The sequence below is a fragment of the Agelaius phoeniceus genome, chromosome 1, assembly GCF_051311805.1.
Source record: "Agelaius phoeniceus isolate bAgePho1 chromosome 1, bAgePho1.hap1, whole genome shotgun sequence".
Lineage (NCBI taxonomy): Eukaryota > Metazoa > Chordata > Aves > Passeriformes > Icteridae > Agelaius > Agelaius phoeniceus.
The window spans coordinates 125,026,079-125,043,802 of record NC_135265.1 but is presented as its reverse complement, the minus strand read 5'-3'; the positions used below and the strand labels follow the sequence as shown (position 1 = coordinate 125,043,802).

General features: G+C 41.5%; 1 protein-coding gene across 6 annotated transcripts in view; it reads left to right on the top strand.

Annotated features, from left to right (window-relative positions):
• TPD52 (tumor protein D52) overlaps window positions 1-12,607 on the top strand; it is a 41,275-nt gene extending 28,668 nt beyond the window's left edge. For 3 of the 6 annotated variants that reach the window (XM_054639169.2, XM_054639177.2, XM_054639142.2), the window contains 7 exons: window positions 344-459; window positions 2,064-2,212; window positions 3,106-3,207; window positions 4,232-4,258; window positions 8,563-8,604; window positions 9,953-10,001; window positions 11,149-12,607. In XM_054639169.2, coding sequence (XP_054495144.2) covers window positions 344-459; window positions 2,064-2,212; window positions 3,106-3,207; window positions 4,232-4,258; window positions 8,563-8,604; window positions 9,953-10,001; window positions 11,149-11,265 — 602 coding nt within the window. In that variant the 3' untranslated portion in view covers window positions 11,266-12,607. Of the gene's footprint in view, window positions 1-343; window positions 460-2,063; window positions 2,213-3,105; window positions 3,208-4,132; window positions 4,164-4,231; window positions 4,259-8,562; window positions 8,605-9,952; window positions 10,002-11,148 lie in introns of those variants that run through there. The other 3 variants (XM_054639161.2, XM_054639150.2, XM_077186700.1) reach the window with 3 other exon arrangements.
• Window positions 12,608-17,724: the final 5,117 nt, after the last annotated feature.

Sequence of the window (17,724 nt, the reverse complement as noted above, 5' to 3'; positions counted from 1 at the left end):
AGAGTGTGCACAGACTCCTGGGCAAGGTTGTGTAGGAAACACTGGTCAGGACATAGCGTTCTGCATCTTGGGTTCTCTCACAGAGCAGTGAGATGTGTTGTTCTCAACAGGTTTCCAGTCTCCTATTACAGCAGCAGCTGCCATTATATTGAGCTTTAATACAGCTTGATAGAATGAAATATAAAATGCCTTTGGTTTCCTTCCTGTAGTTGGAGAGCATGACTTTGGTGTCCTCTCATCAGTTTTTTTTGTGCACTGGGACAAAAGAGCTGTGTGCTAATGTTAGCTGCTGTTTGGCAGTCTTGTGGTAATCTCACTTTTAATGCTTTTTATTAATCTGAAGGGCTGCTGAGGAGTGACTCTATACCTGAGGTTGGAGAGGATGCTGCTGCTACAGTCAGTATGGCAGAAACACTCACAGAAGAAGAACGGGATGAGCTAAGAAAAGAGCTTGCCAAGGTAATTCTTTTGCAAATAGCTCTTAAACTTATTTTGATAATGAAAATCTGGAATAATGTTATCTTTAAACATACAGTTAATGCTTTGCATAGTTATTCTGTGAGCGTCTAAAGCTGGCACTCCTGTGCATTGCACAGATAGGAAGGAAGGGGTGTCAAGGAGAAAAGAACAGCCAGTTCTAGTGGTGGGGAGTTAAGCTGGAAGTGCTGAATACACAGATTTTAAACTAAGATACATAAATACCTAACTCTTTTTTTTTTTCCCTCGAGTTAGAAGGGGGTAAATCAGCAAAAAGAACATGCTTGGAAGCCAAAACCCAAGTATTGTCTGAACTGGTATGGAGTAGCTAAAGCTGTTTCCTTCATGAAGAATGCTTTGTAGTAGTATCTGTGTAGGCACTGTATTGCTAATGTCTAACCATGTTACTGTTCTTGTTCATAACAGAATATTTTTAAGAGTGAGAAAAAGTAGCATTCTTTGAAGAGCAGACAGGCAAATATTCAAGCCTGATACATGCCAAAGTCAAGCTTTATTAAGCAGTCAGTCTTTTTTCTTTAGTAGCTCTATGGGACTTTAGGACCCTTATGAAAGACACTAGCTTAGGTCTAAGGTTAGCAAACAAATGTTAGTTTTAAATTAAGCATATTTAATACATTCTTGTATTTGGCAGTCCTGAGTATCATTTCATGCCAAAGATAGTGAGGGTGGGCTGATCCTGCTAGGATATGTCATGCTGGGCTTCAGACAGATATCCAAAACAGAGGTGCATTGAAGATACTGTAAGGAGCTGTACTCCTGTAAGGAGCTTAAATGAGTGGGCAGCCTGCTGCTCTAAACTGGGGTGATCTTGTCTGGATGAGGAAGTAGGATGGGAGGGATGCCCTTGCCTTTATATGTATGGCCTTAATGCCTCTGTCACTTCTATAAAGCTCACAGAATGGCACTGTAGAACTGTGCTGGCATCTCTGGTCATGTTTCCAGGAGAGGCTTAAGTGACCATCTGAGTAAAGAAGGAAGTACACTAACAATATAGTTTTCTAGTTACAGAGCAGGTGCTGTGTGTTGTGTGTTCTGTGTTGACTGCTCAGTCTGCCACCATTTCCACACCTGCTCTGGGGAAGAGGTGGCTGATCCAGCCTACAGGTGCTGGCTTAAGCCATGAAAGGACCTTTCTGTTGAAGCAAGGAGACAAAATTTGTGTATGACAGACATGCTCTGAGCTTCCTGTTACTGGTCACACATTGGTATATCTTCTGATGTGGAAGCAGAATACAGGGTTGGCAGTTGTCCCAGGTTTGACTAATCTTCAACCTTTACATATCATAGGTACTAATTTCTAGCTATGCAGTCTTTTAGTTACCAACTTCCTTGTACATATTCAGTAACAGAGCTAGCTACAGGTACATTACTTTCTCACTAGCTCTTATAGTATCTGTTGGATTTCCCTTTTAGTATTTAGGAATGACTGTGAGGCAATGTTAAAAACCTCTTTTAGCCCTCCCATTACTGATGTCTGGTGGATGCTTTAAAGAAATACATAGTTAAATGGTTGGGTATATTCCTTGTTAACTGTTAACCACTTGTTAACAACTCTTGTGCCACAGGTGGAAGAGGAAATCCAGACGCTCTCACAAGTGCTAGCTGCCAAAGAGAAGCATCTAGCAGAAATCAAGAGAAAGCTGGGAATTAACTCACTACAGGAACTAAAGCAGAACATTACCAAAAGCTGGCAAGATGTTACATCAACCACAGCGTATGTACCAGCTCATGATGATTGTTTAGACTGCTGAAGTGAAATCTGTTTAGATCTTGTGTCATGTCTAAACACTCTGTTCTTGTGAAATAAGTATATATAACACAAAGTTAAGTTGTATTAATACTTCTCTGGGTAACATAGACTTTTTAAAAAGAAGAACCCTGCAAGCCATATCTCATGCAAAAGAAGAATGATTGATCAAAATATGGGCTATTCTAACACACCTTTTTGTGTCTGATACATCTGAGATAGCAAGGTGTCCTAAGTCCAACAGAATACCCTTCTTTTCCACACTGAAAAATTGTTGCAAACTGAGCCCATGCAGGAAGAGTGTGAAGTCACAGTTACTGTTCTTTCCAAACACAATTGTTAGCTTAAGGTCTAGAGCAAGCTGCCTTCTGCAGTTAATAACCACAGAATGTCACAAGATGTACATCAAACTTTTTATGGTGAATTTTATTGACAGAACTGTGCGGTGCAAGAATTTAGATGCTTGGCACAAAAAAATAGACCTTTTTCAGTGTGTGTGTGCATAATTTTATTTATTTGTGGTTTGTTTTCTTTTGTATTTTTTGAGGTTTTTTTCCTTGATTGGGGTGTTTGATGTGTGAGTTTATTTTGTATTTTAATAAATCCTACAAAAGCAGATAGCATCTGTTCTAGGGGTGGGGTAGTAGGTGCATGTCGGTGAACTGCGTCTGGTCAGAGCTGGCAGAGATGCTGTAGCCAGAAGGGACTGCAGAGGCTCAAAATAATGTCTTAAGCAGGTTTTCCATATGACTCCAAAGCTGAAGTGTACCTCTGCATTTAATACAAATAGACACACCCTAAAAGTTTCCTTATTGTGTTCATTAAAAAAATCTAAAACTTAAATGTTTTTTTGAACACAGATACAAGAGAACATCAGAAACCCTGTCTCAGGCTGGTCAGAAGGCTTCTGCTGCTTTTTCTTCTGTTGGTTCAGTCATAACCAAGAAATTTGAAGATGTCAGGTAGGTTTATTTACCTTTTCCCAAGTAACTGCATTTTTTATTTACGCGGTTGATTACTGCAGTAAATTTATGCTGTTAACGTACCTAGTGCTTCTAAAAGCTAATCTATCCAGAGCCTTCAGCAACTGTTTTAGGGGAGGTAAGAGACTTGCTGCAGAATCTGCTTGTATGTCCTCACTGGTGCTGAGGAGTTCTGTGATGTGTGTTTTATGTAGGCAAGAGAAGCAATGTGTGCTGCCACCTCCACTGCTGCTCTTACTTTCCTGGTGTGATTGCAGGCGGCACTGTCTGCCTGCCTCTGTGGGGTACACATAGCACTGTCATTTCTGCTCTCTTTCTCAGCTTGTGGAATATTACATTTAAACAACTAATATCTTTCACTGTGTTTTGTTGTTTTTCTCTTTTTTGTTGTTGTTGTTGGTTTTTGTTTGGGTTTTTGTTTGTTTGTTTTTGTTTTGTGTGTCGATTCCTTCCAAGTCTGTTTTATTTCTGTCTAAGCTGTTCTGCCTCATAGAAGTGGCTTGATTTTATTACATTTTTAAGAGACTATTGGCACTTTGTAATTCTTAAATATTGTTGGCATGCAACATATTTTGACTTTGTGCCAAATGACACAGCCCTTCATACACATTAGGTAAGTCTGCCAAGTCATTTTTGGAGCTATTTTGAGCTGCTTGCAAAAATCCTGCTGGATGCAATACAATCAGATGCTTGGCTGACAATTCCTTGATTATGTAATTCTTAGTACTGGAACCTATACAATTACTCATCTCCACAGGTAATTTGTTATTGTTAAACTTATTTTTCAGTTATTGGGCAAATAAAAATTCACACATTCTCACAGAATATTGCTGCTTTGGCAGCAGTGTAATAAAATCAGCCATTTTAAAGTGCTGCCATTAACTTCTTGCTTTTTGAAGTCTAGTGAGAAAATGCTTTGAGTACAACTACACAGTTACAGATTTTTCTTCAGATTTATCAGAAGTTCATTTCTCTCTTTAATGCTTACTCTGGCATTGTGCAGACTACAGGCATTTTCACATTCCTTTAGGTAAGGTGGGCACAAGAATTGCTTCTCAAACTAAGCATGTAGTCAGATTGTCTCCATTACAGTTTTTCATTTAAGTTTTCTCTGTAAAAGGTAATTTCTTATTTTCTTCAGTGTTAGTAAGGGTAAAACTGAAGCCCTTTTAATGTCAGGGAAGATGTTTCTTCATGTTCACCTGGTAGCTATCTCAAAACACAAAATCTTGAGTATACATAATAATTAATAAGTCTCTCTTCCTTGTTAGAAGTAAACCCACTAAAATGATGCTGCAAGGTTTTTTATCAGGAGACAGAATATGGTGTTGAGGTCAATGGCATGCAGGATTCCTCCTTCTTTGTCTGTACAGTGTTTGTGCTGTGGCAGAACAGAGATTTCCCCCTTTTTGTGTCTATTACAATGGCTGTTTAGCATTGTGAATCTAACTAAATTACTAGAGTCTAAATGTAAAATAGTTTATACATTCTTTGTTCATGGGTTGTCCAGTGAAACAATCCTTGAGTTGATTACTTTAGCAATGCCAGTATCTTAGTTACTTCATCTACATTACCTTTGATCTAAGCAAATACTCAGTGTTTTCAGCAGTTAAAATTCCTGTGTAACAACTTCTGTCCATTGCCTCTCAGCCCATCTATCTGAGCCTGACTTAATCTTATCTGTACTCCCCCAGTAAGGAGCTAAAGACAGCAGTAGGTTCTCTATAAAGATGTTGGCATTTGGCTCCTGGAGTACTAACTGGGAGCTGTTGTCCCAGGGGAGGAGATGTTGTTCCAGGGGAGGAGATGAGCAGAGGCACAGGATGCTCTAAGAACTCAGACTCTAAAGTGAGCTCAGTTTGATCAGGTATAATAATAGCAGCCAGTCTCAAATATGTCCTGTTCAGCAATCAGTGAGACGGGGAACCTGGAAGACTCTGCTCTGTTCCCTCTGGATGCAGAGCTCAGCTGCTCACTTAACAGGAGTCACTTTTCTACCTTAAGGCTGTGGTGTTCCCCAATTAGCACTGGAGTATTTCACTGGACAAGGACAAGCACAGACATAGAGCTGTCTTCTACTTCAGGAATACCTTAGGAGTGTCTTAATTATTCCAGTTAGTGGCTCTGTTAGTGTTGAGTACTCTATTAGAAACTGGGCCACTGGGAGAGAATGTTAACAGTATCAGAGAAGTCTGCTCTGTTGGTGTGCTTCTCAGGGAGAATCATGATGATGGAAATGCAAGGTATTGTTATAAATTCAGGGGCAGCTGTGTTTAGAAAACAAAAGAAAAGTGTGAAGAATTACTGCTGTTAAAGATCTTAGTTGCACTTGAAACAAAATAGTAATGTTTTTCATGAGAACCAAATTCATCTGAATTCAGGTCTGAGGGTTATATAACTACTCAAGGGCAAGTCTGAGCTTCAGAAAGGTTTAGATGCTTAAATTCTTTCCTGGAAGTGAGAGTTGATGGGCTTGATACTTGAACTTGTACTGAGTATGCAGGTTCATTTTTGTTCTTAAACTCTTGCATTGGCTTCATTGTGGCTCACTTTCCCTTCTATTGTTTTGGTTGAGGGACTTCTCAGCTGTAGTGGTGTGATTTCTTCCCTGTTGGACTATATTATGGACATATGCCATGCAGCAAACATCACACACAGATCTTTATTTGGGCACTGCAAAGTGATGTCATAGGGAGTTGCAAAAGGGAGTGAGGCAGCTGCTGGAGCTGTGATTTTGGAAACAACTGAAATGGAGAGGAAGAGAGGACTGGTAGTGCAATGCCAGTGCATTTTTTGCTTCCTTTTTGTATTTGTTTTCTCTGCCCTTTGTTATGATGAAAATGAACTCTGTTCCATCTTAGGTTTTTCTTAATACCTTTATTCTCTTTATAAGAATTTGTTGAAGTTTTGATAAGCTAACCTTCCTTCTGTAGGCAACATCAGTATTCTGTGCAAAGTAGTAGTACCAAGATGTAGCTTTTGAGCAGTCATGACTTTGCACTTGGCCCTTCTTGCACTGCATCCCTATAATGGAGCAAAGTCCATCTTTGCCTTGCTCTGAGATTACAGAATAACTTTCTTTGCTTGCTTTAGAAGTCTGATCTCTGATCATGGATTCCTAAAAATACCATAACTTATCAGCTGGAAATTTAACTACAAAGTAACTAGCTACTGTGTATGTTGAGCTGTGTTTTCTAGTCTGGGACTCTGGCATACCTCCTTGTGCCTTTTCAAAATGTGAGGCAATGGAGTAGCTTTAAAAAAATTATTGTGTAGAGGATAAGAAAGCTTTAATACAATACAAAATGCATGGAAGACTGGAGGGCAGCTTACTGTGCCTTTTTTTATTTATTGTCTTTTTTAAGCTAGGGGTTTGCTTTTGAGCATTGCAAAGAGGGCTTGTCTTTCAAATTGCCCAAGCTGATGGCCTAGTTGAGTGTGTGTTTTAGTGTGGCATTCTGTGCTTTGGGAAAGAAATACAAGTTCTCTTCATAAAGCTGTTCAAGGCTTAATTGTGCCTCTTGCATTACCTGAAGAATAGGTGGTTTATGTTAAAAAAATCAACTGCATTTGTCTAATTCAGTTCTCCTGCAAACCAGATCATTGTATGATAATACTATGTAATATCTTATGGTGGTTTTTTGCAAACTGGATACTGAGGGTATACAGAAGTGTATTGTTCAGCAGCAAGTAAATTCTTCATGAATACATGAATATTTCTTGTATTAAATGATGTCTGAGATGAAACGAAACTTTTTCAGACGCCTGTTAAAACATCTGCGATACACTATAGCTTGTTGTTTTTCAGTGTGAGCAGTTCTACAGTTTGTAAATATATGTATTTAATCCTCTTTAGCCTTAAACTTCTTGCAGGGAGAAACTTCTTGCAGCATGAGGGGAATTGGCTGAGCATTGACTGAAACCAGTTAGTGTCAGTGTAGTTCTGTAATAAAACCTGCCATGTAGCAAGCCCAGAACTTGTAGTAATCCACATCACAGTGAAGGATATATATTACAGTCCAGAAGACAATCAGCTTGTCTGTGATCTGGAAAAGCCTGTGGAAGCCAGGCCATCCATAAGAATGAAACACAGGAGAAATGGGCTTGGGTAAATAGATGAAATATAGCTGTGCATTACTGAAGTGTCAGGAAAGCATCTGGCCTCATGTATCTGATTCCCAGTACACTGTAACTACAAATCAAACCATAGTTGTGCATCTGCCTTAAGGGATCCCAACCTTTTTTCTATCATGGTATTTTACTAATGAGCCCTCATAAAGGATCTCCTAAAACTTTTTCTGCAATAAACATAGAACTTTTTTTCTTCTGTGCATGTATCTTCCATTGAGTGTGCTGAGATGCTAATTGTAAGTTTGGAGGTACATTTTATGAGAGTTGTTTCCCTTCCCTCCTCTCCTTCCCTAACAACTGCCTGGAAGGTATTCTCTTGAAAGGCATCATAAAGCCCAGACAAATTTTGACATTCCATATGTAGTTATGAAAACCTGAGATCATCACTTGTTCTAAGATCATCACTAATTCTAAGTTACTGTTGTGGTATTTGGTAAGAATTATTCAACATATAAGGCTTGTTTGTATCTGCAGTAAACAGGGATTTCTTGTATGGAACTAAATTAGGTGTGTGGTAGTGGTGTTGAAGCTGTGCAGGAGCTCCTTCATCTATATCCAATTACCTTCTAGGAGTAGATGTGTTTTCTTGCTAGACAAACAGTAACTTTATAGCAACACTGGCAGGTTATAGAAATCGTCCATGAATTTCAGAACACAGGACTTTATCCTGCTCCCAGCATAAATCCAACCTTGAATACTGACTGATGTGACTGCTTTTGTTGATTGATGAGTAGATAATTTGTATTGATGAGCGTAAAAAACTTTACTGAATGTAAATGGAAGCCTTCTGGATGTAGAGATAATTTTTTCAGTTGGAAGATTAGCTGATTTATAAGACTCTCAAGTGTTTGCTACTTGCTATTGCCAAAACTGTAAATGCAGCATGACTCCTGTTGCTTGAGAAACTTAAGGAGCAGACAGACTGTTGCAGCTAAGCAGAACAAGTACTAACAAGCATGGCACTTGAATCTTTCTAAAAGAGAAAAAGGTTGCTGCAGCTTTTGCTCTGATGTACTTGTGTGTGTGTGTGTGCATGGCTAAGCAATTTAAGAAAGCAAACCCAAGCAGTTACTAAGACTGTGTAAGACTGTTTGGCTGTTTACCAAAGATAGTTTACAGAAGTCAGCTCTCTAAGCCAATTTCTTCTCGATGTAATCCTTAAACTAATTTTTTGCTTTCTTTTCTCTTAATGCTGGCATGTAGTATACGCTCCATACAACATTCAATTAGTATGCCTATTATGAGGTAATGTATGCATAATCCAGCTCTTTGGTTTATTTATTTTCACATGTGGAATCAAGTCAAATTGAACTTAAATCAACTAACGTAGTTTTATAAAAAAGCAAAAAACCCACCCAGCTTTGTAATGGAGTTCCTGTACTAACATATAGGATAAAATTTGTTTTATTTCTGGTTAATGGAGGTGATTATCAAACATCTGGAAAGTGACATTTCCCTACTGTTTGGAAAACTATAACAGCTTTTCCCTGTCTGTTAAAGTGTAATGTTACTAAGTGATTCCAAATTTTAATGCAGTAGCTTGGCATATATTTTTGAAAATGAAAGTGAGTAAAAAAAACCCTGTGGTTTCACAAGAAGTCTCTTGGTGATCTGGGGTGCTTGCCTTTTCTCTCCACTTGCCTGGCACCGTGTCCCTCTGAGAGTCTGGGTTGACACGTGTCACTGTGTGCTCTCCCAAGGGAAAAGTGTGCAGCTAAGTGTGGCTGACCCACACAAATGCCAAGCAAAGCAAGAAGGGAAGCTGTAGGCTTCTTTTGAAAAACACCCTTGTCTGCAATATTTATATAATACATTTTTGAGTAATCCTTAGTCCTGGTCCAATGAAGGCAAGCATTTTCCATCCTACATAAAGGCAGAAAAAGTGTTGCACAGATTTGCACATAGCAGTGACAGCTACTTGGAGCATTAAGCCACTTTTCTGACCCTAATGAATTATACACCAGCCTTCAGCACTGGAAGTCCCAAGCTGTCCTGCTTTTTGTAAGCATAACTTACTATTTGTAATTACAGCTGCCTTTGGCACTTAAAGGCAAGGGAGAGTCTCACTTAAATGTAACATGTTAGCAGAAAATGCCACTGTGAACCATGTTTTATTTATTGAACATGTAGCAAAGTAAACTGAATTGGTTTTCCTGTAAAAAGTAAAAAAACTGATGAGCTCTCTTCAGCAATAATATATTAGGCTAGCCAGAAGTGATGACTAAGATTTTCTGAACAAATGCTTTAAGCCAGAAACATGTTTGAAAAGACTGGGAATAATATAAGCTAAACCTAAAATACTTGCTAGTTCTCCCTTCCATGTTGATAGGAAGGATCCTGTTGTGGACCTGGCAATGTTTTGTTGCCAAGTTGAAAGTGAGCCTGCAATTCGAGTATGTTTGAATTTTAGTTTTGTAGTACTTGGGAGGATCAAGATGTAAACTATTTTTAGGCTATCTTTAAAACAGAGAAAGAGCCCCAAACAAATCTCTTGTTACTGTTGGGTAAAAGGAACTGTCTGCTTGGTTTGTGATGTTTATAGGTTAACTAGATGTGGTTTTAATCCTGTGGATCCTTTTTTTTATTTTTGTAGAAATTCTCCTACTTTCAAATCCTTTGAGGAGAAAGTTGAAAACTTCAAGGTAAGAATTTCTAAAACACATTATTGATTGTGCAGCTGTGGATGTGGAGAAAAGACTCAAGTCCTTTTGGGCAGCCTAATTTTTAGTTACTGGTAAACTGTTGAAGAGGTGCTTGGATGAACATCTTTTTAAGTCCTGTGGAAACAGTTTCTCTGCCTAATGATTTGCAAATAAAGTAATGGGCTGCCTGCACCTCCTACAGGAGCATGCCTTTAGAAGAACTAACAGCCAGCTAACCTGCACAAACAGCTAATATTAGGTATGCAAAATAATTAATACCTAATGCTAGGTATCCAGAATTGTCTAGGCTTTTATTTCATGGCTTTCTAGGGACTAGTATCCTACACAGGAGAATACCTTGGGATACATCTCTCATTTCTGGCATAAAAGATTAAAGGCCTTTGCACCTTAATTTTAACTTCACTCCTGAAAGCCTCAAGTGTCAGAAACAATCATTAATAACTTCTCCAGGTAAAAACTGGTAACATTAATAACTTCTCCAAGTAAAAACAAAAATAACTAATCTGTGTAATCAGAACCAGATTTGACTTCTCCTGGGCACACTGGGCTGAATGAGAAGCATGCAAGTGATAGCAAGGGGAATTGGCCCTTCTTTTCTTGCAACTAATTGACCTTAACACCCCTGCAGTGCCACAGAGCGTATGGGCGGAGGGAAGTCAAAAGGTAAACATGTTACATGGAGAAAGTATCATAGTTGCTCTGCTCCTCTGAAGATCTCAGGACTTGCTCTTAAGACTCAAAACTGTCCAAAGTTCTTTCTTGAGAAATAAAGTAGCGAGTTTTAACTCTGAATCTCTTAAAGACTCCTTGATTTGAAAGGCTTCATACCTTTATCCACTTGAAACTGCGGTTGTATCAACCTTTGGACTCTGGAATCAGCCCTGGAATAAGGGCTGCTTCGTGTATCTCAAAGTCAAAAGGAGATTACTGTGTTAATCTGCTGGTGAGTGTTTCCTGCCAGATATGTAGAGATTTGTTTCAAGAATATTGTGGAGGTCTTCTCAACCTGGAAAAGCTGCTTTGTTGAAGAGAATTATTAAACCAGACATACTGGTTTTGTACAGTTAAGCATGTTTGGCATGCCAACTAACTACTGTGCTTTGTTGGGGCTCTCTCTGTGTTCTAGTCTAAAGTTGGAGGAAGCAAACCTGCTGGAGGAGACTTTGGAGAAGTTCTCAACTCTGCTGCCAATGCCAGTGCCACAGAAACTATTGCAGAACAGACAGAGGAAGAGACCCACTGAGATTTCTGCTTCTGTCCTGCTATCCACTGCCAGATGCTGCAAGGAAAACCAAGCACACTTGTAACATTCTCCGCGCTCTTTCCACCAGATGTGCTTTTATTTAGCACGTAGTTATTTTACCCGATTAACTGATACCAAGCTTGTTTGTGGGTTCAAAATATTTTTGAAACTAAAATACATTGTTTGGGATTTTGTGTGGGAAGGGGAATTTCTATGCCTTTCAAGCATTTAAAGGACTTACCTGTAATTTGAAGACAACCTTGAAAATATAGCAATGAAAAAAACCTCTTTTGAGAAGTTAATTATATTGTACAGATACTGTGGATACATATTTTCTTTTCAATCTGTAATTACTGCTCAACTTAATCCTTATGAATCTACTGCTGCTGCCAAACTGAAGCTTGTTACTTCGCTCCCTTGTGATTGTTTCAGTTGAGTGTTGCCTGCAAGAGACACTGGACAGGAGGCTGGACAAGGAGGAAGGATCCCTCCCAGCTAAAGAAAGGACTTCAGTTTCAGCAGGCTTTACACAAGTTATAGCAGGATCACACATGAGTAGGAATGTACTGTCTTTTGAGCGTGTTCCTCATCCAGCAGGTGTGGATAGGTGATAGAACATGTAAAACTTACCCATCTGTCTGTGCACTGTCCACCTCAGAAACTTCTGACCAACGCAGATGGAAGCAGGATGCCTCATAGTGCTGGTTTGGTTCAGTCACCACAGCATTTTCAGTCTTGTTTCTTGTACAGGATATCACTGTGGTAAGATAACACTCTTCTGAACATTGGACCAGTCACAAATAGATTCATTCACACGCGGTGGTGTCATATTCACACTAACAAAGCATGGACTAGAAGAATAAGCTTGACCCCAGAAGTGGTTCTTTTGTAGTCATCAAGAGAATTGCTCCTGTAGCCTAATGTTGTTTCTCTTGTAGGCTGAGCCCTGAAAACATCTGCTACGCCATCTTACCTTTTTAAATGTATTTAAGCCAACACCCCTGTTGCCAGCCCCAGAAGTCTGTTTAGAGAGGTGCACAGTGTCACTGCTCAGCGTAGCTCTCCTAAAAGATGTGTCCTCCTACATCTTGTTTTGTCTGCTGTACTCCTCAAATTTCTTGTGTTTTATGTGTTTCTGCCACATGGTTAGAACATTTTATCACCCTGCTTAGAACTGGAAACAACTTTTGCTACATTTGTGTGAAATCCATGAAACTTCAACTGCCACAGGTGTCTGGAGGAAAAAAAGTTGGCTCCTGACAACCTTGCTAGCATGTCAGATGTAGAATGTGTGCTTAATTACAATGTGAGAAGCTTAATAAAAGTGTATGTGAGGAATGTATTGTCCTGTGAACATGGAGGATAATGTAAATAAGTAAGGAGATTTCATTTCTACTTGAAGCAGTCCTTTAAGTTTGGTTCAGGGCAATGCTGGTACATATTACTGTACTGCTGGGACTCTGCATGGCTGAGCTTGGCATTTCTAGAGAACACTGAGCCTAGATTGCCTTCTAGTGGCTTACATAAAATTACAAATCACAGCATTGTTAGGGTTGTAAGGGACCTCTGGAGTTCATCTAGCCCAAACTCCCTGTCTCTGAGGCAGGCTCACCTCTGGAGCAGGTTCTACAGGACTGTGCCCAGGTGGGTTTGGAATGTCTCCAGAGAGTGAGAATCCAGGACCTTCTGCAGCAGCCTGTTCCAGTGCTCTGCCACTATATAAAATTTAACTGCCCTGGTTACGGTGTGAAATTCAGAAAACAGAAAACAGGTTGACATGTTCCCTCAGCCTCTGACAGCTCCAACTTAACAAAGGAACAGAGAATTGAATGGTTAGAGAGAAAGGAGCTCTTCCTCTTTTGGGTCAATACCATGTAGGGCAGGTTCTTCTGGAACATGATTGTTATTGGATGGGTCTTTTATTTATTTATCTAACTAACTGACAAAGAGAAAGGTCAATCTAGTCCAGAGTTGAGCTTTCTGTTTGCTGAAGGAAGGAAAGCTTTTTTTTTTTTTTTTTAAGGCCACACACAAGGAGCTTTTGCTGCATCTTCCTCTGCCCACAGCTTCCTTTCCTCATGTGCAGCTGGCTTTGGGGCTGCTGTGAGCACTGAAGCTTTGCTTTCAGGGCTGGTGTAGTAATCACAGAATCAATTAGGCTGGAAAATACCTCTGAGAGCAGGGAGTCCAGCCTACGAGCAAACAGCGCCTTGTCAGCCAGACCATGGCACTAAGTGGGGCTCCAGAGGGGACAGCACAAAGTTGTGCCCGACAATGTTCAGGCTGGGTATTACAAGAAGGTTTTTCCCGCAGAGGGTGTTTGGGCACTGGAACAGGCTCCACAGGGAAGTGGTCACTTCACCAAGCTTGACAGAATTCAGGAACTGTTTGGACAATGATCTCAGGCCCATGGTGTGACTCTTGGGGTGTCCTGTGCAGGATCAGGTGTTGAACTCCATGATCCTTGTGGGTCCCGTCCAACTCAGGTTATTCAAGTCCAGTCGTTCCTTAAACACCTCCAGGAACGGTGACTCCAGCCCCTCCCTGGGCACTACAATACGTACTTACCTTTTCCGTGAAGAAGCTCCTCAGGTGTCCAGCCCGCCCGTTCCCTGGCGCGGCTTCAGCTCCGTGCCCGCTCCCGCTGCTGCCGCTGGGGGGCAGCGCGGCGCCGCCGTCCCGCACCCAAGATGGCGCCGCCCGCCTCAACCCCGCGCGCTGCGCCTGCGCGCGGAGCGCCGGCCCCGCCCCCGGTCAGTGATGGCGGCGGCGCTGTGGGGCCGCGCGGCCCGGCCATGGCGGGCGCTGCTGCCCGCGCTCCGCAGGGCCAGCGGCGCCGCGCCGGGAGCCGCCGAGACTCCCCCGCAGCGAACGGAGCAGCGCCCGGGCGGCGGCACCGCGGGCTCCGCTCCCCGGCAGGTGAGGGCGCGAGGGGATCGAGCCGGGGCAGCGTCCTCGGCCCTAATGCGGCAACAGCCGGAGCGCTGTGTCCGGTTCTGGTCTCGGCGGTGCAAAAGAGAGGAGGCGCTGCTGGAGAGGGAGCAGCGGAGGGCCAGAAACATGAGAAGGGGTCTGGAGCATCTCTCTTACGAGGGGAGGCTGCGGGAGCTGGGTCTGTTCAGTCTGGAGAAGACAAGACTGAGAGGGGATCTCATCAATATATAAGTATAAATACCTCAAAGGCAGGTGCCAGCAAGATGGTGCCAGAGTGTTTTCAGTGGTGCCCAGCGACACCACTAGGGTAGGGAGCAGTGGCCATAAACTAAAGTACAAGGAGTTTCATCTCAACACGAGGAAGAACTTTTTTGCACTGAGGGTGGCAGAGCACTGGACCAGGCTGCCTGGGGAGGTTGTGGAGTCTCCCTCTCTGGAGACAATCAAAACCCAGAAACCCACACACTCCAGTGTCACCTGCTCCAGGTGACCCTGCCTTGCCAGCTGGGCTGGCCTGGATGATGTCCAGAGGTCCTATCCAACCCTAACAACTCTGATTCTCTCTTCTCACCACTTCACCCTGCCTAATAAGTAACCTGCAGAAACGTGGACAGCTCATATTTCTTTTTAAGATGCTCCTACAAAAATGTAATGTAGAAAGCATGCAAGGTACTGCTGCATGGGCAAAGCTGTGTTCAGGCTTTTTACAAGCTGACAGGGAGGATGTGGAAAATCTTTTGATGATTTTATTGGGTCACATCAAAGACCCGTTAAACCAGTATTCCAGAGACTTTTGGTGGAAATATAAAGGCCTTTATGAATGAAACACCTGTAGAATTGTATGTGTGTGAAGCCAGCATAAGAAACATGAGGACAAGGGTTGAAAGGATGCTGGAAGTTACTTTGAAAACCCACAGTTTTCTGGGAAGCTGTCCTTGGCTGTAAAATTAGGATGGTGTGCTTGGCAAGGCCTGCACTCTGGTGAGCTGCAGCATGAATGATTCATCAGGAACAGACCCTGCTCCTGAAATGCACAAGGGGGGTCATAGGATTGTGTCCCATATCTTACATGCCATTTGTTTTCCTGTCACTCCACCATGAATCATGGAGAGGGAGATGATGAGCAGCAGTCTGCTATTTGTTGAGGCTGCAGTAAGTAGAATTCTGGAGCAAAGGACCACCCCATCAACAGCTGTTGACTCCTGAAGGGTGTAAAAGATTTGTCCAAAACCTAGTTCACCATTGCCAAACCAGGAATTCCACCAGGAATAACGTCAGAGGTGAGGCTTTGATAGCTGGCAACCTTCATCCTCGGTGTTGTACCCAAATGGGTTTTCCCCAGGTGCTTGTTGGGAATCCGGGGATATGGGAATGTGAGTGGATGGGACTTGGGAGAGAGTGAGTGGTAAAATAAACGTAGAGATTTTGTGAATAACCATCACTTTCTCTAGCAATGCACTGAGCTTTATCATACTGTTTTTTCCCGTGGATTGTGACAGTGCCCATTAGCAGACAGGTAGGGAAACAGAAGACAGTTCTGTGTGTGTACTGACATTCCAAAATATCTCTTCTAAACTGAAAACCCCTGATCTCTGCTTATTCCTCAGATGGAAGTGATGCCATGCTGGTGTTTGTCCTTGACAGTCATCTTTTTGTAACTTTTTTCAGTTCTGTATCTGAGACTGCTTGAAATGTGCTCAGTAGGATATGGAGATTAAGGCTGTGAATTATGACAGGACTTGTTTGGTATTGCAGGTGTAGAACTGGAAATGCCTATCACTGAATCCAAGACCTGATATCCCAAATTACTGCATAATCTATAATATTCTATTTTCCATTGAAGATCCACACTTGCAAGGCTGGCTGTGCTAAGATCAAAGGTTTGCCAAACCTGGGGCTCAGGTGGTGTCTAACAGAGGAGTTTAGGAAAAAAATCACTTGATGTAGCTATAGCAGATACTGAATGGTACTTTGGGAATTTTAATTTTCCCCCCTTTTTCTGTTGAAGTGAGTAGCTGGAAACATTATTTTCTATCTACATAATCTCTTTCTGTAAATGAATTGTTATCAAGCCTTTAAAGCTTCTTAACTAACTCAAATGTTACATTTTATTCACAATATGTGAATTGCATACACAAATACAAATAATGCATTAGTAGAAGTCAAACTAGGGTTTTAAAATGAATATCTGGACCACAACTCTGAATTTCTGTACGCTTTGCTGAGCTACTTTTTCACTTGAACCAGAGGAAGGAAAGTAGCTTGCTTTGCAGTGCCTAGTGGTGTTGAAAGCATAATAATGAGGTGAAGATTATCATGAGTCTACTTTCATGCTGTTCTCAGCCCAGGTAGTGCTCAGTGAGTCTGAGTGTGATTAATGTTTATTAATCTTGAATTAACAGATTGCTCTTTGAATAGTTTACTGGAGAGGGAGTGGGTGTTGGTGAGAATGAGTTAGCAGTGGAAGGTGGCATGAAACAAGAGGGAAATGAAAGGGATCTGACTGCAGTGTAATCTGTTCATTTTGTGTAGCTTTCTTGAAATGCCATTATCACCACTTTCAGCTGATATTTGATTGCTAGACAGTATGTTATTTGGTAAATAAACTTTCCATAGATGGGAGCAACCCTGATGCTACTTTGGTAAAGCTGGGTAATACTTATGGTAGGATGCACTGGATGCTGGTGGTGAAACTCAAATATTTAGAAGACCTTTTGATAAGATCCTTCTAAGAGAAGCACCCACTTCCCTTGGGAGAGGCTGTGATGGCTCTACTTGCAGTTCCTTCCTGTGGTCCCAGCAGCTGCAGGACCTGCTCTTTGAAGGAGGAGGAATGTGGTCTTGCTCATCCCTTACCTGAGCTAAGGTCAGAGGAAAACTTGTGTTCCTTATCTCAGCTGACAAGTGCTGCCTGTCTTTTGCTGTGCTTCATCCTGTAAGAGCCAGAGCTGGTGTTTGGATTCTTTGTGTTTCTCTTTCTTTTGGGAAGAGGCTCAATAACAGTTCCTGCATGGGTTTCCTATGTCAGCTGTTCCTCCAATTTTGAAACTGGATGAACTGGCTGACATTTGGGTGGCAGTGGCTTAGTTTAGGCAAATATAAATAAACTTGATAAATGGGCATGTTGACATGTGTTTGTCTTCAGATGATTTAAAAAGCACAGGGATGATATTTTGTCTATGTAGCTCTTTAAGTTTTCTGGCAGCAATGTGTGCTGCTGCCCTTACCTCAGAACTGCCTGGTGGTGTCTCTGCTGTGTTGGTAATTTTAGAGGGGTTCAGGTTTGTGTTTTAGCTTTCACCTTGAGTTTACAGTTCTGTTGTTACTGTTTTGTTAATAGTGAAACTTACAGACAGGGCACCTAAATGTTGATTAAAACTGTTGAAAAGGTAGCAACTTGGTAAGCCAAATATCCTGATAAACCCATATGACATTTTTCTACAGCAGGCAACTCATTTCTTGCTGCATTTGCCTCTGCACTTTTATATTTAAATTTTGCATTATAAACAACAAAGAAAAAAAAGA